Raw genomic sequence first — 24,163 nt, forward strand, 5'->3', positions numbered from 1 at the left:
ATTAAATCAAAATTAAGATGTGGGCCTATACTTCTACTAGGGGTTAATCAAATCATGTATAGGCGATTAGGTGTATAGCTAGCCAACTTGCCGAATTCCGATTCTACCCTCTTGGCCGTTGGGCTTCTCTATTAGTGAAGTCCACTCGCATTCAGTACGCGTGTGGAGCACCAAAGAGCCCCACAGTTTCCCACAAATATCGCCTGTCCAGTCAGGAAGATATTTTCAGAGATACGATCGCCTAAGCTAATCTCTACCCGTATGTCTCCTGCACCACCCACTCGCAGAGCTCCAAGTCATGCTACACAGGGACCCCGTACGACATAAAAACATAAAATTGAGGAGTAAAGGACAATTTCGCAAAACAAAAATTCGCCGGCGTTTCATGGCTCATGGATGCGCGCGCATTAATGAACGTGCAAAACGACGCTTCTCCACTCTCCCCACATACTTCGCCTGAGAGTCCTGCCCTCTCGGAAAGAGAAGCGAAACGTCTCTCTCTCTAGATTCGAAGGGGTTTTTAGGGTTTTGCAGCTTCTTTAACTTTTATGGGAAATGAAAAGAAAAGAGAGAGAGAGAGAGAGAGAGAGTGATTTTACTACATACTGCAACTTTTTTTCATCATCGTCTCAGTCTCTTTCACCAAAATAGGTACACCGTTTTAATATTCGAGCCAACCCCTCCACGACGTCAGTCCGTACAGATTCTCAAAACCTTAATTTCGCTCTGCATTTTTGTATAGACAACGCATCCCTACATTCTCTCCCCCATTTTTCATCTTCTCTTTTTAGCTTGAGCTCTGTTTTGTTGTTTCTTTGAAGAAAACGCCGTCGCAATGACAATGTCTTGGTCAGATGCTGTTACTGAGTCAACCCGGAAGCCCACTCGCCAACCTCGGCCCAGCTACGTACCTCCACATCTCAGGCACAGTGGCAGCTCCTACGGATATGGGTCCTCTACAGAGTCAGCCCAGTACGGCTTTCGGTCAAGCTACACCGGTCCCGGTAGGCAACCCGGTCGGGCCGGCACGGCTCGGGGCGGCCGAGGTCGTGGCCGTGGTGGTCGCTTTTGGGCTCAACAACCCCAAAACCCAAGCCCAGACCTAAACCCGTCTGACAATGTCTCTGAGAAATTCGACCAACTCAAAGTCACTGAAGAAGATAGCAATGGCGGTATCAATTTTGATGCCTACGAAGACATCCCAGTTGAGGCAAGTGGCGCCGACATTCCACCGCCGGTGGACACCTTTCACGAGATCGATTTGGGTGAGTGTTTGAACCACAACATCAAAACGCGATGTAAGTACGTTAAGCCCACGCCTATTCAGCGCCACGCGATTCCAGTAGTCATGGCTGGCCGGGACTTAATGGCTTGTGCTCAAACTGGGTCTGGCAAAACGGCGGCGTTTTGCTTACCCATCATTAGTGGGGTCTTGAACAATAACAGTTTGGGAAGGTCGCCGACTCGTGGTGGGGCTCATACTGTGTGTCCTACTGCGCTCATTTTGTCTCCGACTAGAGAGTTGGCTGGTCAGGTAATGTGTTTCCTAGCTTCTGGTGATTTTTATTGTTTTTGTGCTAATGGGTGTTTGTCTAATTTTGTTTTGTATTTGCTGTTTTTTTTTGTTTGCTTTTGAATTTTTTTGGGTAGATACATGATGAAGCTAAGAAGTTTGCTTATCAGAGTGGGGTCAAGATTGTTGTTGCTTATGGTGGGGCACCAATTTCTCAGCAGGTTTGTGTCTTTCTTCAGTGATTCTGTGGCCTAAAATCTTGTGTTTGATTATTACCATTGGTTATCTTTCACGATGAATTATTATGCGGCGTTTTTTACTGGTTGATGCTTTCCATTTTGGACTACTATTTTCTCACAATAAGTTGCAGTATATTTGTGTTAAACTGATATTTAAGATTTTGGTACCTCACTAGCTTATGCATTTGATAGCATCAATGTGGTATCAAGTCTAGATTTCTCTTTGGTTATCTCTTCTCTGTGCTCCTATTTCTGTTTTTCCTCTTTGCCCTTTGAATGGTGCAGTTGGCTACGGATATAAGGTAGCTGACCCAATTTGTGGTTTGTGGTGTTGATGAAATATCATACACTGGTCAAGTATTGGAAAGAAAGATAAGCGTTCTCTTTTGAGATACCAAACAGTTTATGTATAAGATTTGTTAATCGGGGTGAGGGTATTGTATAATTGCCGTTCCTAATTTTTAAGGATGATTGCATTTCTCCACTCAATGATTTAGAAAACACACACACACACATATATATCTTGTTTATTGATAATGATAATGATGCCTTGATAATGCTCAATTCTGCAGTTCCGTCATCTGGAGAGAGGTGTTGATATCTTAGTTGCCACTCCAGGGCGCTTAGTGGACATGATTGAGAGGTCACGAGTTTCACTTAGAATGATCAAATATTTGGCATTAGATGAGGCTGATAGGATGTTGGACATGGGTTTTGAGCCACAGATTAGAAGGATTGTTGAACAAATGGACATGCCTTGCCCTGGTGCTAGACAAACGTTGCTTTTCAGTGCCACATTCCCAAATGAGATACAGGTGGGTCAACTAAATTTTGATGCCCTATAATGTTTATATTGTGATTACTTATTATGCTTGGTGTGCGCATTTATTCTATCAGCTTATAACTTGATTCTGTTCTCTTATATGATATGATGAGTTTGATATTTCATTATTTGTGCTTAGTATCTTGCTCTTGCCTAGTGGTTTTGTGCTTTGATTTAATTTTTCTAGTTTTTGCTTAAACTTCCTCTGGCTAGTATGCTTGTATTTATAATGTCTGTTCCTTGCAGAGGCTTGCTGCAGATTTTCTTTCAAACTACATATTTCTGGCGGTTGGAAGAGTTGGATCAAGTACTGATCTTATTGCACAAAAAATCGAATTTGTTGAGGATATGGACAAACGAAGCCACTTAATGGATCATCTTCATAGCCAGCAGGCCAATGGAAGCCATGGCAAGGTTTGATGTCAATTTGAGAATTCTCGAACTTTGATCTATATATGACAATGACATCTACTCTGTTTTGATTGGAGAATATTCTCTCCCATCCAATGTTTTTTCTTTTTGGAAATGGATAGTTTTCCTGTGCCTATGTTAAGACGTGATATTGTTTGTAATTCAGCCTGCTTTAACGTTGGTGTTTGTGGAGACCAAGAGAGGTGCAGATGCTTTAGAAAACTGGTTATGCATGAATGGTTTCCCAGCAATTGCAATTCATGGTGACAAAGTGCAAATGGTTAGATAATCTTCTTTCTTTTTCTTCATTTCTTCATTTTTTAACAGTGTTTTTCTGAAATTGTTTTGGGACTGCATTTATTGTGTGCTCACTGATTTTTTTTCTTCATTTGTTGCTTGTGCGGTTTATAATCTGAGTTTGAGTAGTTATATGGATTCCTTTGCTTTCTGTCAATTGTCTTAATGGATTATTATTTTTGGCAATTATATATAAATAGGTTTATTTTGTTTTTAGTTAGACTGCAGACTTTTAATATCAGCTTCCAAATTACACCTGAAACTGGTTTCAAAGGGAGATGAATGCATGTGGTTGCAAGTGTAATTATCTTTTTATCTTCCTGTGTTCTCCATGCAGCATTGCTAACTTGGCATGCTCAATATCTTCAATACTTCCTATGATCAAGCTTATTGATATCTTAATTATAAGTTTTATTTTCTAGTAAATAATTGAACACCTAATTCTTAGATGTTATTGTAACTGAAGATAAATATGTTATACTGTATTGGGTTAAAGATTTTTATTCCCTACCGATGTATCTACAATAATATTTGACTTGCAAATTTGAAGGAGAGGGAACGAGCTTTGAGATCATTCAAGTGTGGCTCTGCTCCAATATTGGTGGCAACGGATGTTGCTTCAAGAGGTTTAGACATCCCTCATGTTGCCCATGTCATCAATTTTGACCTCCCAAAAGGCATAGATGACTACGTTCACAGGATTGGTCGGACGGGACGTGCTGGAAATTCTGGTCTTGCAACTGCCTTCTTCAATGACAAGAACCAGCCACTTGCAAAGGGACTAATTGAGTTGATGCAGGAGTCAAACCAGGAGGTTCCTAGTTGGCTTAACGAATATGCTGAAGGATCACAGACTTATAGTAGCGGTGGCGGTGGTGGTAGGAGCCAAAGGTCTGGTGGCAGTAGGTTTGGTGGCTATGACTTCCGTAGGTCTGCCCAATCAGGGCGTGAGAGTTATTACGGTCCAAGCAGCTATGGTTATGGAGATTGTTCTGTGGGCACTTCTGCTGCTTCCTACAATGATGCTACTGTTCCATACGGCTATGGAAATTATGAAACTATTGTTGCTGGTGGGTGGGAATAGGTATGCAGTGCACAACACCATGAAATATTATATACTTGATGGTGGCATATTTACATAGGGTATATGATAACCATATCAATTGATAAAGGTAGAAATAGTTGCTGCAGACAAGTTGGAGATTCAACAAACCCAATGGTCTTTTGTGTTTTGGAAGATATGATCAAAGTATGGTGTAGCTTGTTTCATTGGGTATTTGTCTTTTGTCATCCTTTTGAATTGAAATTATTGTCCCAGATGTAGAGAAGAGCAGCCTCATTTTGTACAACTCCACTCAGCTTGTTTTTATAGCTGCTGTTATATGAAGCAGAATCTCAGGTTAATAGATTCATGCCCAAGTGCAGTTTAAAATTAAAATTAAATGGTCGTCCTTTCAATCTCATTTTAGTTTATGTTTAATATCAATTTCATCACTTTGATGAGATTTGTAGAGGGATTTCATCATGTTGAAAATAACCATTCAAAATTTCAATACCGTGTTGGTTGTTAAAAAGCAAAGGTTTAGTCAGATAGAAAACAACTGGGGGGCTACGTCAACGTACTTCTGCCAGAACTGTTTCCACAAGCATGTGTTCAATTGAACTCTCTTCTGCACTGCAAGTTACCAAAATAGCAGATCAGTTTTATGGCGAGATGTTCACTCAAGCTTTAGTTATATTTCTTCGACCAAAAAAAAAGCTTTGGATATATTTCTTGATGCATGTATACATTTATACGTAAAGATTATTTTTTCCAACACCCTGAATCTCAGCTTAGTTTCATCCATAATATCATTCTTAACAGACGAGATGGGGCTTGCATCATCATCATTTGCGAGAAAAGATATGATGAACGAAACTGAAATAATTTGTGTTGGAAGAAGTATGTAGTTTGTGTTTACCAAGCCATAATCGTCTTTGATTCTATGAAATCCTATTTGGGTAAGATGATGAATGAAGAAATGGCATTCGATTCAACATTGCGTATGGGACAATATGAACATAGAACTCAAAAACAGTGACAATTTATTTATATTTATTTATAGGTTAAAGCAGGCACATCAAATGAATTCCCAATGCTTTCCAGAAAAAAGAAACGGGTTGGAGCGGCTTCACATCATATGCATAATGCATGGCCTACTTCATTAGTTAGAATGTTAAGCCTTTCACATATTTCAATTCCTATGAAATAAATAGAAAACTTGAGAAATTAATTAGCACATAATTTTGGTATGCAATACTTGTTACCTGCATTTTGCTGAATGTGTGGTAATTATGAAATATATACATTTTTCTTGTCCAGCAAAAAATGCACCTCTTTTTTTCCTAGGTAGAATGGGGGCCAATTGGCCAATACCCCCAAACAAAACTAATAGCAAGCACTATAAGCAAAACAGAGTGCACTGAAGGTGGAAGGGACTCAAAGATGGAACATCCCAGCTCAAGATTCACAGCAAGGTTAGCTAGTGAGTCAGCCACATTTTTCAGTTTATGAACTAAAAACTATCTACCTTTCAATCGATTGAAAAATTGCAAACTCGGCGTTTTTCAGCGCATTAGATTTCTTCCTCGTTCTCTGTCAGTATCCGCTTGCATGCCTCGTAACACATGAAGGATATCCCAGCAGCAGGGACCAATTTCATGTAGCTTGGCCCCAACCCTCTGTATAAACCAGCAATTCCTTCACTCTCAAGTATGCTAGAAAGAGCATGAAGTATGTGCTTGTATTGTCTCCCATTCAGAGCCCCGACCTGCATTTTCTTTCTAGCCACCTCAAGTGGGAAAGTTGCACTGCTTGAAATTGCAGCAGCTGCTGACCCAATTAAGAGCGTCGTTATATTTCCGATTTCCTCCTTTTTGGAAGCTTTCTTGTAAGCTTTTGAGAGTGCATCATAAGCAAAGTAATTGGTGGCAGCATATGGAATTACTCCAATTAAACTTGGGGTGAGGCCTCTATACAGTCCTGCAGGTCCCTCCTCTTGGACAATTTTAGAAAATGCGTGAAAAAAGTTATGGTACACTCCTCTCTGCAATCAACATAAAAACCTGTGAGTACCGATGCAAAGAAAAGAAGCCAATAAATTCAATATCCTTTTCAGGCTCCGGATTACCTGCACTGTTAATCGTGTTTTTAACAATTCCAGAGGGTATGTACACAAGGTTGAGCTAAATCCAGCGACAGCGCCTGCGATTGATGAAGCGGGAATAGGGATTTTCAGCTCCTCCCCAGGTCGAGTCAAGTGCTTATTAACTGTATCATAAGCGAATAACTGCACATAGGTTCCATCAGCAAATGAAAATACTTACCAAATAGTGTAGTTCAGAAATATGCAGTGTTTAGATAGGCAGGAACCAGACCAATCAGATTTGAAAATCTATAGATACATAGTAAAGGAGGGAAAACACAAGCATTCAAAGAAATGATATAGAACTACCAAACATATATTTTACGGAGAGAAAAAAGATCCCCAAGAATCATACTAGAGCTTCAGCTAATCAGTTGAGTAAATGTGTGCTAATCCACTGATTCTCCAAATAATATACCAGCTCCCAATAAATTCAAGAGAAGGCCAACACCATCGTCGTCAATATCTCTGGCTGATCAAATATTAATGTAGAAATCTCAGCCTAGTGCTGGATCTGGTGAGCAAGTAAGAAATAAAATTAATAGCATCTCACAACAGAGGGAAAAGAAGCAAATCAGTGAATAAAATACTTCTCAGCTAAAGAATTCACTGCATAGCGATTTTTGACAAGAATTAAACCAACAAAATACAACCATACAGAGTGAAATATTTGTTCAACTTAACAAGTCTTCCAGCACAACTCTACTTACTCAAAGATTGTTGCAATCAACTATCAAAGATGTCATGTCAGCTATCAAAATTCAGTTGTAAAAACACAAAATTCTTGACCTCATACCTCAATAGCCTTGTTTGGGGCAACGCGGATGACATTGACCAAAGTACCCCTGAATAAGCCTTGCCATCCATCAGTCTCCATAATAGATTGAAATACTTGAGAACTGGAGTGACCACAGCTCCCCGCCATCAAATGGGTCCTTATTGTCTCCAATGGTGCAACCGCAGTGCGTGACACCACGCCTGCTATTGCTCCACTGAACAACCTTCTTAGTGATGCATTCCCAATCTTAATTTTCAATTTCAAACCACCCCTTTTGTTGTTCTTGAGTAGCTCTTCTTCTCCAAGCTCCAATGCCTCTCCTTCCACCAACTCATCAACCCTGCCAATCCGCAAACCAAAATCCGGAGTTGGCATATATTTCATGTATGTGGAACTCAGAAGCTTTGTGCTTTTATCTATAGGATTCTGAGGATTTGGTGTAATAACAAACCCCCTTGCTACTTGACCAACGCTTGCAAACAACCCACCAGCGTGAGATGCAGGGCTTCGATTGATCCTAATTACAGAACAAGAGAACACAACACCGTTGGTTGCATTTTCAGTGCCTTGCAATCTTCTTCTACCCATTAATCCAAAGCTTGAAACTAAGATGTCTTCTTCAAGTTTCCAATGTAGTAAGAATGTTGCTTTTGTTTTGTATGAACATATAAAAAGAGTTGGTTGGCTTAATGGGTATCAACCAAATTGGCGAAAAGACGTTTCTTTTTCGGAATAAGAGAGCATAAGGTATGTGAGATTTTCAATACAGAGATTGCTACATGGTCTGCAGGAAGAATGAAAAACTATAAGAAAAGGCTTTCCTCTCGGCAGATTGCAGGAATAAAGAAGGATGACGTGCTCTTCGGAAGAACGGCTTCTGCATTGGTTGGTCTCTGTTTTTCTTTGTGCGTATGAGAAGAAGATCACGTCTAGCTGCTAATATTGCAAAACTAGGAGAGCCAACTATATTCGGGTCTTTTTTGAAGTTGGGATTAAAGGGCAAGTCGGGTTTATTTTTTGTGGTTTACAATAATACTTAATTTAGATAAAAACCCAAATACTTGGATCCGCTTTACTAAATCCATATATCAGACGAATTATCCACCTGTTGTGAATATAAAAATTGATCTTTTGGTTGTCGACGTTCCATTCCAAATTACTATGTGAAGAGAGGACGAAAGTTGTTTTGTGCCATAATTCATTGGAAGACTCTCATCAACTACACGTGGACACATTTCATGAACTTGGAAATCCATATCTCCAAAGACATGTAGACCATAGAAATTCCACCTTCCACACATACATGTAAATATATGTAGGAGAGAGCGAGTGAGATTGAATACTTTTCTCCTGAAAAATAAAGCAGTCTTACACAAAAACTTTTGATTCCAAATAAATAAACTTGTAGAACCTACTTCAAAACTCCAACAGCTTATCATTGTCATCATCACTAATAATAACTTCACTTTCCCTTGCTTTTACTTGAAGATCCCTTCTTTAATGGCTTCTTGTGAAGGTTCTTCTTTGGTTTCAACTTGCTTGAGGATGCTGGAGACTTCTCCGGTCTGTTCTTTCGTTTCTTGTCTTTCTTGACATTATACATGTTAACAGCCTGTGTCACAAAGATTCAATTAATAATTGGAAAATAAAATGCGGCAAGAAAAAACCAAGGCCAGCGAAAGAGATTAAACCTTATCAACATTAAGTATCTCATGGGAATTCTTAGACATTAGCTTGTTCAGAACTTTCTCTGTTTGCTCCTTCTCTTGCGAGTGTTTGCCCTTTCCTTCTACAACTGGTAAAAACTGAATGCAAAAGCCGGAAAAAAGGGTCAAGTACTTTACCATTTTATCGAGATATGTAACAATTAGTTGTACATGGCTAGGATGAGAATACATACCTTGCGAAACTTTCCTTTATGTTTAGAAGGCTTTTCGCCTGGCAATTTCTTGTCAAACTTTCCACCACTGGCTGTTGCAGTTGCTGCTATTCCAGCTACATTCCCCAATTCGTCTTTAGTAACCTTCTTAGGTGCAGCCTGGGTTCCCGTTATGGGCAACCTTGTAGCTGCTAGTTGAACATGACTGCAAAAAGAGTTTACTTAAGTTATTGTGTTCCAATGCAAGAAAAACATAATAAGATCTCTGAAACTTGTCCAAAGTGTGAACTTACAATATAAAGGCTAGCTTATTACGTTTTTCTGGATCTTAAAAGGACAGAATTTGTTGTTACAGATGGTCAAATTAAATGTGTATGCTGCTAACTGGTTTTCTAGTTTAACCAGTGATGAGATATCTATGCTTTGAATAACACAGAGAAGTAAAAGGTCAAAACCTTGGCAGAGCACCGACTTTTGCAGCTTGCTTCAAGTTCTGCAACCTATTTTTGTCTTGTTTTTCAACTCGTTTCTTTTTTTCATCTTGCCTTTTAGCAAAAGGATCTTCCCCTGGCACTGCAAAAAGTGAAATCCATGGGCACAAAGACAAGTTTTTGGGTCTTATCGACAAAATAAAGCATGTGTTTCAGTGCTTATAAAAAGAATATAATGACTTTTCTGAAGGCCTCAAGGGTTTGAATTAACTACCATCAGTCATCTTCGCCTCAATGATAGGCACACTATTCTCATCATTTGCACGATCATATCCAAAGCGACGTTTCCACGACTGACTTGGCTCATCATATGCAACCTTGTCTCTTTTACGATTCTTTATACCTGCAAAAAAAAAACATAATATAACCAACACATACAAGTTCAGCTAGTGGATATTCCATTTTTCAAAATCTTAAATCCAACTAGATTTCTCAAGGCCCAAAAAGCCAAACATGCTAAACCTCAAACAGAGCCTTTTGGGTTGGGGTTGGGGAAAGAGGGAAAAAAGGGGAAATAAAAAAAATTGTTTCATTCATATAACTCCATACGGTAATGACTAACCTTTCGCTTTGGCAAACTCTTCCCATTTTGTAGGAGGTTTAGGCACTGGAAGCTGTAGAAAACAAAGAAATATGCAATTGGCAGTCAAGTCTTTATGCTAAGAATACAATAGAAACTCTTAATGCAGTTACAGAAAACAACCAGCAGCACTAACAGCCCTTATGCATATGCCAAGATTCTAATAAACCAATTTGCATGAGGGGTGCGATAATTTAGCAGCACAGAAGGGGCATCAATAAGTAACAGGAACCCCTCAGACCCCTTAAGAAGTAAGTTCTTTTTCTAATTGTTTTAGTTATTTAAAAGAAACCATGCATTCAGAACTTTCATTCCACTTATTTTCAAATGATAGATTGTTAAGCAATATATTTACGATCACACATATCTAGAAACGAAGCGGAATGACTTACATGCTTCTCTCTGGGCAATTTAGTTTCTGGACGAGGCAACTGCACAAGGGGACCATCTATGTCTTCAGTTGAAGGTAAGTTGAAAAGTTTGTCCGCAATCGATTGAACCAACTCAGTGCCTTTTGTTAGACATTCCTTCACTAATTCCTCCCTAAATGTAGTGAAAAATAAATAAAATAAGAAAATCGGCAAATGAACAAACCATTTTTAATGGTCAGATATCGGACCAACCACAATCATAAGGCTATGAGATTACCAAGTTCTCAAACACAAAAAGTCACAAACCCAGTGCTACACAAAATATTACCAAATAATAAACGATAAATAAAATAATTAATTATAAAAAATAGTAATAATAATAACCTGGAGGAGGGGATTGAGGGGAAGTGGTGATGAGGGTCGAAGGCCATGAGATTACCAAGGTCGATTTGAATCTGGTTCGGGGTCTCCATTACTGCGACCTCTTTGGTTGTACAGCTCGGGACTTGAAAGCTAAAGAAGAAGAGAACGAGCAACTCCCAGGGTTTATGTATAACGACCAAACGCCGACGTTTTCGTTCTCTGTGTGACCAATATTTGTAAAAACCTAGAATTGGGATTAATAGGGCTTTTATCTTTGTTTGGCAATCGTATATTGGGCCTTGCCCTTACTGTATTTTGGGCTTAACATAACGACTTTTCAACCGTTGCCACGCAAACACGTCCTTAAAAACAAGAATTTCACTTCCGCTAAATCACTCTTTCCCAAATCCCCACCGTGTCGGAGTGTGCCCCAAAGCCCGCGAACAATGAAACCCTAATTCGATTAAAATTTCCAATTCCCAGAAATTGATTGATCCCTAGAATACGTCTCCCTCGGATCCATTTCGGTCGTAAGTCAAATTTCCCAGAATTGTTTCAATTTCATTGCTTTAGCAGTTTTCTTTATTCTGGCGATTTTCAGCAAACAGAATTCAATTTCTGATTCAAGCATCGAATTTTTTTTTTTATGGGTTGCGTGTTCTTGAAACTTCATAGTGGTTCCTTATTGGCTTAGTTTTCTTGGAATTATTTTGTGGGGATTGGTTGTCTTTGTCTTCTGTGAAAGTTTTTGAGATGGACGGAAACAAAGACGATGCTTTGAAATGCTTCAAAATTGGGAAAGAAGCTTTGGAAGCTGGGGATCGAACCCGTGCCCTAAAATTCCTAACTAAAGCTCGACGTCTCGATCCGACGCTACCCATCGACGATCTCTTATCGTCGATTGAGGGCAATTCCAATCCTCAGTCCGGTTCAGATGCTGGTGGGTCTGCCAATGGGCCATCTGGGTCGGCTACAGCTAAGCCGTCCGATCAACCCTCGCTTCGCCAAAGAGTTCCGTCAACTGATGGATCTTCATCCTCTAAAGTATCACCAGCTGCTGTGTACACGGAGGAGCAGATTGCGATTGTGAGGCAACTGAAGAAGAAGAAGGATTACTATGAGATTTTGGGTGTGGAAAAGAGCTGCACTGTTGAAGATGTTCGAAAGGCTTATAGAAAACTGTCTTTGAAGGTTCATCCGGATAAGAACAAGGCGCCGGGAGCTGAGGAAGCGTTTAAGGCTGTGTCGAAGGCGTTTCAGTGTCTTAGCAATCAAGAGAGTAGGAAAAAATATGATGTTATGGGCTCGGATGAGCCTGTTTACGAGAGACGTGCTTCCAGCCATGCAGCACATGGATTTAATGGTTTTTATGATGGGGATGTTGATGCCGAAGAGATCTTTAGGAACTTCTTCTTTGGAGGAATGGCTCCAGCTACCCAGTTCCGTGGATTCAGTTTTGGGCATGGCGGAATGGGACAGAGGGCTGGTGGTGATCATGGTTCTGGCGGGTCCCATATTCGGACTCTAATTCAGTTGTTGCCTGTGTTGCTTATTCTGCTTGTCAACTTTATGCCATCTTCGGAGCCTATCTATGCCCTTTCCAGGTCCTATCCCTATGAATACCGCTTTACTACGGAAAAGGGTGTTAATTTTTATGTTAGGTCAACTAAGTTTGAGCAAGATTTCCCGCCAGGTAGCTCGGAGCGTGTCACGCTAGAGCAACGCGTTGAGAGAGAATACTTCAATATTCTTTCCCAGAACTGTCGGCTTGAGCTGCAGCGCCGCCAGTGGGGATTTATTCGTGAAACACCACATTGTGACATGTTGCAACGGTTTGAGACGGCAGCTTAATGTGTCTCATTTATCCTGGTATATTTTCTTTTAGATGGTGTACAATTATGTCTATTGTGGATAAAACTAGTGAGTTAATGTGCAATAAGTGATTCTTTGCTTCTTCTTTTTCTCGTGCACAAGCTAATGTTGTATGTGTGATCAGGTTACGGTTTATATCCGTTGCTCCAGCTATAAACTATCGTAGATATGATCCCTTGCTAAAGTAATTTGTATATATGCACTTGAAAATGGTGCGGTGGGTGTACATATATTTTGTGAAAATTTGGAGTCTGACCTTTGAGAGATATGATAGTTAAGGTTCTGAAAGGTTGAATCAGCATACAAGGCCATCTCATATGCATGGTGTTCTCATGAATTCTTGTATTATGTCTGATTGCAGAACCTTTTTTTACCTCAATTCTTCTTTCATTGATGTACTGTTGCACTTGACGACAAGAGGATTCGTTGGCTAGTTTGATGGAACTATATGTTTGCTTATCTATGGTTTCAACTATAGAACTTTGAAACAAAAATGATTGTTGTTATCATTTTCGTTCTTCAAAATATTCCATGTTAACCCCTGTCTGAATAGCATCGCATATGCACATGATTGAAAGAAAGATTTGCATAATGTTCTGCGAAAACAATCTAGTGTTATCATGTTCCTGCAGCTGCGATGTTTGTGTTGACTTGTTCATTTTTTTGAATGTAATATTGTTGTGCTTTGGCTTTTACATGATGGAATTTAAATGCCCCCTTGTTTTCGAAATTGTAACAAAGTGCTTTACATTCTTCTTTTTTCGTGCAGACTACTTGTAAGGTGCCAGTCTTTCAGTTTTCCTGTTGTGGACGGTGCATGGAGCACAATCGAGGGAAGGATCATAGCTGCAAATTTTGAAGTTCTACTTATTAAAACTTGACAGTGTCCACCGCCTGCACACATTTTCTGTTCTTTAGTCTTATACATGCACAATGACTTTGTGTAAAATTTTCTGTGATTTAACTAATGTTTCCATGCATGAATTATCACGGATGCAACGAGCTAGTATGTAAGCTTTTCTATTGTTAATGTTACATATCACGTTCAACATAATTTTTCCTGTGCTGGTGTAATTGCCGAGGGAGTTTTGTGGCACTGGCATGGCATCTAAGTTTAAGCGATCCAGATTACATCCATTTGTAAAGTCTACATAAAATGTTGTGGATTAGACATGCATGGTTCAAGGAGCCATATATATACTTGAGATGTGATCGTTACCATAAATAAAGGAAAAATGATTTCTGTATTGACAAATTGTGCCACACGAGTGTAGAAGAATAGCATTATTCTGGTTGCTAATCTTCGTTTCTTTTACTTTTCTACTTTCATTAGTATAATGAACCAGTTGATTGTGCCATTGATTGCGACAATGATAAATGGCCTAATACTTTTCTACTTTCATTAGTCTTAATATTTTCTTTATCCTTCAAAATAAGGATGAATTATTGATGCTGATGCCTTGCTACAATATGGCAGGGGGTACGGAAAAACAAAAATTACAACTGGCTTCTCTCTCTCTCGCGTCTCTTCCCCTGCTTCAGAAAAGAAATGTGTATCTCTACACTGGTATCCTTAATCATTCGAGGTTATGACCAGCAATCCCAGTGCCCCTATCAGAATGTACTGCAAGAACAAAAACACCTTGTTAATTTCGCTAAGTCCCAAGCCTCAGCTGTAGTCTGTAGATACTTAGGCATATTGTAGGGGGCAAAAACTCTTAAACAATTTCGATTGTTTTTTTCTCTGTTTTTCTGAGATTCATAGGATTTATGGGCATATGAGTTACACGTAGAAGAGCCTTCTAATATGAAGAATGTCAAAATTTTATTTGTAACTGACTAATGCACGATTAGAAGCAAATCTGAAGAATGTCTTCAACTTAAGGATGCTATAGATATACACACAGCATGGTCTAAAATCCAATAAAAGCAAACCTTGATTATAGGCCTCTCTGTCATGATAATTGTCACCCATCCAACATAAGGCAAAAACCTGCAGAGGAACGAAATACAAATGCAAATCAAAAGGCACACTTTCAGCATGTATGATACATATATATTGACAAATACATATGTATATATGATTAGGCAGAGAGGCAGAAATAGCCCACAATCGAAGATCTACCAGGTAGAACTCAACTTTCATAGAAACAATTAATTTTTACATACATCAACCCATTAAACTAGACAGCTTCATGCTGAAAATAATAGAATCGACTATGGTAAAGCAGCCTTGTGTTAGTTTGTATGTGACTTCAGTGCATCAAATGTTCAAAACATAACCAGAACAATTCTGATTGTTTGAAAAAGTCAAATCTCTACATTAGTATTTCGTAGTTGTCAATTTACCTAACAGATATAAACAAATTACCCAACAGCTCAAAGAAAATGATAAATATAAGAAAATAATACCCAACAGCTCTCCCCATGATATGGCGTCGTTGCAACCAATGCTGGCCCCGAGCATACAGGGCCCTGTCATCATCGTCGTTATTGTCTCCTGCAAAAAAAAAACACAAAGACTACAGTTACTAAAATCATACAGTATAAAATGATTTTCAGAATCTGAAATACTGAAACATATTTAAATCCTCAAACTTTTCCCAAGTTACTATGTCATCATCTAATGACTTCAAGATTTTTTTTTCCAGTTTCTTCTTTTACAAATTATAAGAAGAGATGACCTGCAAAGAATTTGTATAATTGACAGGAATACAAAGATTTAAATGGTCTAATCGATCTGCCTAGAAAAGAAAATAGTACCTTTTGTGAGGACATAAACTTCTCCAGTATCTTTCCGCTCATGAACCTAACAGAAAATGGCCATCAACATTAAACAGATTCATCTAAGCTGAAGGGAGGTGCTATGATGTCACAGGGTCACCCTTTTGCTCAGATGGTTAACTTCATCTAGATATTAAATCATGATTCTTACCTTAATTACTCTATGAACGATTGGAATGTCACGTCCCTAGACAAAGCAAAAAATATATATTAGCAGAAGTACAACTACAAGTGTAAAAACACAATAAATTGCATACATAGGCCAGTAGTATGACCCAAAAGAAAATTTTGTAATTATCATCAGTTATGAAAGCAACACAATAATGAGAAACCAAATGTCATAGCTAAGATATTGCCGAGTGCCAAATATTCTCTGTCAGATCATGTACTCTATACTGATGAACCAAAAGGACACCCAACCTCCAGCAGTGAAAGCTAATCATGCAATGCTTGTTTCATAAAGTTCAGAGTAAATTAAGTATAATAAGCATATGATAAAAGCCAAAACATACTAGATGATGCTCATAAATGGATTAAACAAATAAGAAAAAGTTTAAATGAATAAACTAAAGGAGAAATAGCATAAAAAGGGCATACATCCACATTAAACACCACAATTTCTCCTGCCCGAATAGGATCCTCGCTCATATGCAAGAACAAAATGTCACCCTGAAAGACATCATCATGTCAACAAACAAATGAAAAAGAGAAAAAGAAAGCACATATTTTTATTCATGTTTAATGGTAAAATGAGATGCCAAAATTTGAACGAAAAACAAAGATGAGTGTCTGTAACAGTGAAGCACTTCACGTTGTAAACAAAAAGCCCCCCCGGCATAACTTTGTAGAACCGCAGGTGATAACACGGTAAAGTGGTTTCAAACAAAATATTGATAGGTAGTCCAATAACCTATAAGATGCTATTGGGCTACACAACAGCGGATAGCCTTTCCCTTCTCAAATCTCTCATCTTCCATGATGTGGACCCAAGACCTACTTTTAAAGGAAGAGATGCACAAATGGCAGCAAGGACCATTCATAAACATTTTTTTATCTGAAAGAATACAATGCAACTAGAATAATGGTGGTTTATTAAACATCTGAATGTTGGAACAACCTAGATTCTAGAAACATGCTTTTCTGAACGAAAATAATCAGCACCTGAATCTCTAGGTATATACCACTATATTAACGCATTGGTATATATACCATTTGACAAAATCTTGTATACAGCTATTTCAGAAAACTGAAAAATATGTAACCACTCAACTCTTACAGTCAGAAACACCAGCGATCACCAAGACACCAATTGCCAACTTCTTTTAAAACACAGTAATTGCTCAAACCAAGTACAATGCATAGTCTCCATCCCAAACTTAAATTCAGGCCCTACAGTTTTGTTTTAACTTGAAACATGCTTTTAAGTTCAAGCGACTCTTTTGGATTAGAACACTGAGTCCTGGACACATAAACAACTCTTGGGTACAATTTTTCTGCAAGACAAAGAAGTTTTAAAAGGGAATTGAACTCACCCTTGCAAAGCCAGGCTCCATGCTTTCAGAGAGCACAACCACCACAGGTGATTCGCTCCCAGTCATGCATATTAACCCTTTCCATATAATCAATGCCGACGTGACAATCAAACCTGCACCAAATATCAAACACCTAAACTGCAATCTCATTCTTTTTTTGTAAGTTAATTGAAACAAATAGAAAAACTTTTGTGCAGTGAAACAAAGAAATACATGGGTTCGGGGTTGTACGGACCGAGAGTGAGGGCTTGAGAGAGAGCTTGTCTGATCTGAATGGACTTGACGGAGTCCATGGTCTCCCCGAACCATCCCATTAGAGCTTACGGGTTGTAGTTGTAAAATGCTGTGGTCGTCTGGTTTTTGCAGAACTATAATTTGGCGGTGGCGGTGGTGCAGTGATCGCAGAACTAGTCTGTAATCGCAAAAGAAAATGGGATTTCGCGGTGAATGTTTGATAATCTTTGATTTTAACCCCGGGGGATCTGACAATAAGAGAGAGAGGGCCGCGTTGAAACAACATTCTGTCACCCGTCAAATTATATGTCGCCAACTGGACAGCCACAGCCACTTAAAGATGAGCACTATCTGTTTGGTTCCATTTAGACACGTCAAGTGGTGAGAATGGTGGGGAATATCCACCTTAAGTTAAAGTGATAGTGAAAAATACTCTCAAATTGATAACTAAACTGAACATATTTTCAAATCGTAGTCAACCAAATAAGAATGGTTTGGCTCGGTTCAATTTACTGTAATTTTGATTTGGGATGTTTGGTTGCTTGTGCATGTGCAAGTTGGATTGAAAAATCCGATTCCAACCGATTTAGTTACAAAATTTTCCGATTTTGGCAAATCCAAATCAATTATGACATCCAAAATCTGAAAATTCCGATAAAAATTGAATTGGAATTGGAATGTATCTAGAGATTCCAAAAAAAATTAAATTTCATGTTCAACTAAATATAATTTGATGACCAAATAGACAACCTCTAAAGGATAACAACATCTAAGTACTAGCATATAATAGTTTGCCAAGCTTATAGTGTGTACTTCCAATGACAACAACAAAAAGCTTATAGTATGAGTTTTCAATTTTGAGTCAAATTTAATTCTTCAAATGGTTGGGCATGTTTATAATTTTTAGCTAGTTTCCAAAAATTTCAACAACAAAAACGGAATATGTAAGTTCCAAAAGTTTCCAAAAATGTTGAGTTTTTCGAATTGGAATTGAAATTGAAATTGAAATTCCTATTTTTTTTGGAACGTAACTGGAATAGAATTTTCATTCCAAATATGTTTGGATTAGAATTGAAATCCCCTTATTATGATCCGATTTGTCCGAAAATCATGCCTAGTTGCTTGGTTTCATCAACCTTATAGTAACATAAATATTTCAAGTTCCAATAAAAATGTGACATGTTTAGTAAAAAGTAATTGTGCATTGAATTATAATAATTGATTTGGTTCGATTTATTAATGGGTTGTGCATTATTCAACTTACATTTTAATCGGGATTTTGGGTTAATTTTCGAACTAAAATGAACCGTGAGTTTGAAAAGATTGATACTTGATTTTCTCACTCAAATGTTGACCCCTACTCATCTATTTGGATATCAAGTTTAATATACTCACATAGGAGATAAGACCCTTTTGTATATGAGTCACATTGAAGGCATGTTTACTAATCCGTAATTGGATTAGGAGAAATTGAATTGAGGAGGAGTTGGATTGAGGAGAATTAGATTTTGGATTCCTATTGAAGTCGTTTATTAAACCATATGGAATTGGGATAGGAGTGATGCTAATTACTAAAATGTCCTCGTTGTTTGATTAAAGTAGATGATAAATCTAGAATTTTGAAAATTGTGTGAGTATATAATGAGTAAAAAAAATGAATTCCTAATGGGTTAATTTTTCATGAATTAGAACAACACCTCCCACCCAAGAATTGAATTTCTCCAAAATTAGGAATTCAATTCCTAATTTTGTGTGGGTCCCACTTACATTTCAATTCCTTGATGTGAAGTAAATGCAAGAATCCTCCAAAGGTGGACAGGTGGAATTCAATTCCTAATGAGAATTCAAATTTCTGATTAGTAAACACACCATGAGTCTCACCCCTTGTGAGAGTGAGCACATAATCTCCCCAAAATTTATTATGAATTAGAAGCATGGTGATTTGTTACTACAATTTAAAATAAGACGAAACTCAATAAAGTTTTATAAACTTTCCAAATATCATTGTGTTGAAACGATAATTTTTACATCTGTTGGGCCCGAAGTTTTCAAAAAAAGAAGGGGTGGCAACCCATTTAAAATAAAATGCCAGCTGTAAACTTGTATTTGAATGGGACTGAAATTTTCCTCCCTGCAAGTTTATCAAAAAAATACAAGTGTTTGCCAAGTATTAAACACTGAAAGATAAGCGTCCCAGCGGAGAAGTGGCTATTCACTTCAACTCAAACTCCTCAAAACTCATGCTCTATAAAAGAGTCATGCCCAAATAAAAAGGGGGGACGGAGAAAGGAGAAAAAAGAAAAGAAAACAGAGAACGGAAGGAGCAGAAAGGAGAATAGCCGCAGGAAGAAAAGGAAGACAGCAAGCATACCAAAGAAAGCAAGAGCCATCTCAAGGTAAAATCTTAGTTTTGTGGCGTTGTTTTCTTGTTTGCCGAAGGTTCCAGGTTTCGTTCAACCCAAAGGTTCCTGGCTATGATGATTTTTATCATCATAAAAACAGTCAGGAATCTCTGAGGTACGTCTCCACTCAAGCATTTCCAAATATGCAATCTGCACCTAGCTTTTGATCAGTCCATAGAGATTTTTGGCTATGATGATTTCTATCATCATAAACCAAGTCAAGAATCTCTCCAAGGCTCGACTCGGCTCAAACGATTCCAACGATGTTTTCAAAGCGTCCAGTCCACAACCGACAGGAAATATTGTCCTCTGATGATTTCAATCATCATATATCAGGGGATAATCTATTCCAACGGACAGCTCCGCTCAAGTATACAATATGCACCCATCTTTTGATCAGTCCAAAGAAAGATTCTTGGCTATGATGATAGAAATCATCATAAACAAGTCAAGAATCTCTCTAAGGCATGTCTCCACTCAAGCATTTCCAAGTATGCAATCTGCACCTAGCTTTTGATCAATCCATAGAGATTTTTGGCTATGATGATTTCTATCATCATAAACCAAGTCAAGAATCTCTCCAAGGCTCGACTCGGCTCAAACGATTCCAACGATGTTTTCCAAGCGTCCAGTCCACAACCGACAGGAAAGATTGTCCTCTATGATGATTTCAATCATCATGTATCAGGGGATAATCTATTCCAACGGGCAGCTCCGCTCAAATATTTCCAAGTATACAATCTGCACCCATCTTTTGATCAGTCCAAAGAAAGATTCTTGGCTATGATGATAGAAATCATCATAAACAAGTCAAGAATCTCTCCAAGGCTTAGCTCCGCTCAAATAATTCCATCGATGTTTTCAGTCTACCACCAACAGGAAAGATCATCTTCCATGATGATTTCAATTATCATGTTTCCAGCAGGCAACTCCGAATATGTTTCCAAACGCAGGGGATGTCTCAAATCATGGAGAGTTGAGGAAATCATGGAGGTAGAGATGAACCCACCATGGAATCAAAACCAAAGAAGGAAAGCTTGTAATCTTTGCGTAAAACTGGTTTGAAGCATCTAAAACCAAAAGGGCCGCATGGCAATTGAATTGCCTCCTCATGAGTGTTTGCTGCCAGCAAGTCAACAAAAAGAAAATAAAAAGAAGATGAAGAAGATAGCCAGCGGAAGAGAGAATGGAGCAAAAGAAAAGTGATGGTTTTACTTGTTTGCAAAGAGACAAAACAAAGAGAAGGCAGCTAAAAATGACAATGTGTTAAAAAAAAAAGGGGTCGTGTCGCACAGTCCCTCCCCCTCTTGAATGACTTGTCTTGGTCTATTTGACTTAACAAATTCAGCAAAGAAAAAGATGTTGGCAATCGGAAAAGGGACTGCTACAGTAAACAAAAAGAGAGGAAGAATAGGCATAATAAATGTTCAACCTATATTTGTTTTTGGTGGCTGAAGCAAGAAGACAATTTGCTCTCAAAGTTCTCGATGTAGCCCACAGCAAGGCACCTCCTTAATCTGCAGATCCAAAGAAAAAAGTCAGCCGCATGGAAACAAACAAAAGAAAAAAAAAGAAGAAAGGGAAGTTTATGGGGTGGGTTACCACGTGAAATCCCAGAGTTTGTCTTTTCTTTTGATGATGCAACAGGTGGCTGTACGAACTGGTCTGGAAAGGCAAACAAAGAAAGAATATCAAGTGTTCGTTTGCCGATGATTTTAAGTTGTGGTGCACATGTTTTCTTTTATAAATAAAAGAAATACATATAGCCCAATCCTATATGGACAAGGGGTTTACTTTCCTGGATGAGGGGTTCCAAATCAACAAGGAGGTTAATTCTGACTCTATTTGGACAGGGACTTTTATCCTTGGGTGTCTTGATAAAATTAAAAGACATTTGTTAAAGGCACCAGGCTGTAAGGGACCAGCTGGAGCAAAGCAGGGCCACAGTCGCTTCTCCTTCACGGCTTCATCATCAAAATCAGCAAGTTCAATTTGTGGGATTGTTATGTTTCTCAATGCTTTTAAAAGACATAGAGAAATTCCCAAAATTTTCTGAACTTCTCTTACTGCAGCGAAGACATTTTCAATGGTGTTTGTGTTTGCTGAGGAAGACAACAAAAGAACAGGGATGGAGGCCTTAGCAAAAAACCATGTTGATCTATCAAAATAAATGATAGGAAAATGGGCAAGGAACTCTGTCAAGCACCCAAATTGTGAAGGCCGCATGGCCTTGAAATTTCTCCTCTCCATGCAACTCAACTCGTTTGGCACATAGGGGAAAGAAAGAAATGGCAACAGGACCTACTCTGACAAAAGGGTGAGGTCATGTTGTTGTGTGATAACAAGAAAAAAAAAGGAAGTAGTGGGGCCATGTCGCATGGTCCTCTTGTTTGATCTTTCCCCAATTCTATCTGAAGCCAGTTATAGTCTTCTAAAGCTGTTGTTCAGTTCTATTTTTGGGGCAAACAGATATCAGTCCGGCTTCAATTGGCAGCTGGGTTTCAAAGTCTCTTTAATGTGGACTCCATGCTCATGATCCAACTGATGAAAAATGTCGAGGCCTGGAAACAGATTATTGGGTTATCAAAAATTGCCCATTAATTCTCAAAAGCCCAATGTGTTTAATGAGTGATCAAATAAAGACTCATTAAGCATACAGATGCCCAAATGGCCTGTAATATGGTTAATGGATCAATTTTAAAATCCTCAAAGCCATATTCAGGTCCAAGTGCAAATGTCAATTTTATGGAAAATCAATGGGATAATTAAAATTACTCATTATTTTTCTTGGACATTGACAACAAGAAAAATGGTACAAAACCATCTAAATCTCCCATGGGTCATCTACCCATGAAAATTCCAACGAGATTAAATTCGAATCCCTCAAACAGAAATTCTCAATTAGTGGGTCACACTTACCCATTAATTTCCAATTTTTCCCATAGGTCATCTACCTATGAAAATCTCCAAATTGTCTCAAAGACACAAATTCTTAATTAGTGGGCCACACTTACCCATTAATTTCCAAATTTTGGAACTACGCCGGTTTGATCCCATCGAGGGTACGTAGGCAGTCTAGCATACCAATAGACGCAACCGCAATCAAATTCCCACCAATCAAATCTCCATACAAATCTTTTTGGAACTACGCCGGTTTGATCCCATCAAGGGTACGTAGGCAGTCACTAGACGCAACCGCATCCACACAAAATCCCAAGTGGTACAAAACCACGCCAAATCCCAAGTGGTACAAAACCACGCCAAAATCCCAAGTGGTACAAAACCACGCAATTTAAACAATCTCTTCCGAACTACGTTGGTTTGATCCCTTCAAAAGGGTACGTAGGCAATCTAGAGATTCAATCTAGATGCAACCGCCCAAATCTCAAATCCAAACAGAATCCCTGGTTATTCTTAACCAAATTCACCCCAAACACACATCAAAAATCGAATCCCTGGTTTATTCAGCTAAATTCACTCAAACACTTTCTCAATCAAATTCATACAAATTTTCCCTTTTGCAATGAGTCATTCATTCAGTACAATTCTTTGAACTACGAGTGGCTTGATTCTCGCAAGAGATACGTAGGCACCCTGAGGTTCGACTTAGAGGCAGCCGCAAAACCAAACACACACGTTCTGTTTCTTTATGATGGAATCAAAGGGTTTTCCCTTGAAGCAAGGGATTGTAATCAAGAGACTTGCGTCTCGAATGGGTCGAACCTAAAATAATAAAACCCCATTATTTAATTAGTGGTGGTGAAATTGTGTTGGCAGGTTCACATTTATCCTCAACACATTGGAAACAATAATCTCTAAAATATGGGAACTACATTTTGAGTTCCTTCCACCAAAAATACAAGAGTGCACGGAATATAATAGTTCAATTTTGTACCCATTCTTAAACTCTTACCTTCCGTTTAGATGAGGGAAAATAAATTTAGCTAAAAGTCAAGAATTTAAGAGGAGAAATTGACAATTCCCTTATTTGGCAACTTAAGAGCGTAATTTATTAAATGACGTGTTGAAAAATCATGGAAATTGGGGCATTAAATTCTTGAGTTTAATTTTCATCAAAATAAGCGTCATTTCATACCATTTACAAAATTATGTCATTTACAAAATTCGATATACATAAATCCAAACACTGAAATCTTTAATTGACAAATTGAAATGATGGAAATGTAAATTCCGTCATTTTAGAATTCTATGTAATTTTCAAATCCGCCTGCGCCATTTCATTGAACGAAACCGATCCTAATAATACATTTCAATTTTACATTATAAAGGACACATTTCTAGTTATCCCATAAACAAAAAGAACCATAATCAGGAAGGACCAGCCCAAGACTAGTATTAACATAAAACAAAAGGTTTAGCCCAACTTACACCTAACGGGCTGGGGCAAC

At 38.4% G+C, this 24,163-nt stretch overlaps 5 protein-coding genes across 6 annotated transcripts; 2 read left to right on the top strand and 3 right to left on the bottom strand.

Annotated features, from left to right (window-relative positions):
• Positions 1-374: 374 nt before the first annotated feature.
• LOC110759927 (DEAD-box ATP-dependent RNA helicase 37-like) lies at positions 375-4,695 on the top strand. Its single transcript, XM_021962073.2, has 6 exons — positions 375-1,534; positions 1,651-1,734; positions 2,325-2,567; positions 2,822-2,989; positions 3,153-3,266; positions 3,834-4,695. Exons 1-6 carry the CDS (start codon positions 836-838, stop codon positions 4,365-4,367), a joined length of 1,842 nt encoding a protein of 613 aa, XP_021817765.1. The 5' UTR covers positions 375-835; the 3' UTR covers positions 4,368-4,695.
• A 794-nt stretch (positions 4,696-5,489) lies between these two features.
• LOC110759928 (adenine nucleotide transporter BT1, chloroplastic/mitochondrial-like) lies at positions 5,490-8,329 on the bottom strand. The gene is made up of 3 exons (XM_021962074.2): positions 7,265-8,329; positions 6,454-6,612; positions 5,490-6,369 (listed from the first exon to the last, which is right to left on the bottom strand). The coding sequence occupies exons 1-3, from the start codon at positions 7,832-7,834 to the stop codon at positions 5,899-5,901; spliced, it is 1,200 nt and encodes a 399-aa protein (XP_021817766.1). The 5' UTR covers positions 7,835-8,329; the 3' UTR covers positions 5,490-5,898.
• Positions 8,330-8,519: 190 nt separating this feature from the next.
• On the bottom strand, positions 8,520-11,128 carry LOC110759930 (ribosome biogenesis regulatory protein (RRS1) family protein). The gene is made up of 8 exons (XM_021962076.2): positions 10,952-11,128; positions 10,589-10,739; positions 10,179-10,230; positions 9,831-9,959; positions 9,581-9,698; positions 9,147-9,330; positions 8,938-9,051; positions 8,520-8,858 (listed from the first exon to the last, which is right to left on the bottom strand). Exons 1-8 carry the CDS (start codon positions 11,038-11,040, stop codon positions 8,709-8,711), a joined length of 987 nt encoding a protein of 328 aa, XP_021817768.1. The 5' UTR covers positions 11,041-11,128; the 3' UTR covers positions 8,520-8,708.
• A 184-nt stretch (positions 11,129-11,312) lies between these two features.
• LOC110759929 (chaperone protein dnaJ 49) lies at positions 11,313-13,856 on the top strand. The gene is made up of 2 exons (XM_021962075.2): positions 11,313-12,799; positions 13,572-13,856. The coding sequence occupies exon 1, from the start codon at positions 11,684-11,686 to the stop codon at positions 12,779-12,781; it is 1,098 nt and encodes a 365-aa protein (XP_021817767.1). The 5' UTR covers positions 11,313-11,683; the 3' UTR covers positions 12,782-12,799; positions 13,572-13,856.
• Positions 13,857-14,164: 308 nt separating this feature from the next.
• LOC110759933 (uncharacterized) lies at positions 14,165-17,636 on the bottom strand. 2 transcript variants are annotated; one of them, XM_021962079.2, is made up of 8 exons: positions 17,354-17,634; positions 17,119-17,231; positions 16,184-16,255; positions 15,738-15,773; positions 15,566-15,611; positions 15,215-15,302; positions 14,738-14,795; positions 14,165-14,426 (listed from the first exon to the last, which is right to left on the bottom strand). In XM_021962079.2, exons 1-8 carry the CDS (start codon positions 17,430-17,432, stop codon positions 14,376-14,378), a joined length of 543 nt encoding a protein of 180 aa, XP_021817771.1. In that variant the 5' UTR covers positions 17,433-17,634; the 3' UTR covers positions 14,165-14,375. The 2 variants fall into 2 exon arrangements, with proteins under 2 accessions (XP_021817771.1, XP_088112112.1); XM_088255986.1 differs by lacking the exon at positions 16,184-16,255 and having other exon boundaries at positions 17,354-17,636.
• Positions 17,637-24,163: the final 6,527 nt, after the last annotated feature.

The sequence above is a fragment of the Prunus avium genome, chromosome 7, assembly GCF_965620075.1.
Source record: "Prunus avium chromosome 7, drPruAviu1.hap1.1, whole genome shotgun sequence".
Taxonomy (NCBI): Eukaryota; Viridiplantae; Streptophyta; class Magnoliopsida; order Rosales; family Rosaceae; genus Prunus; species Prunus avium.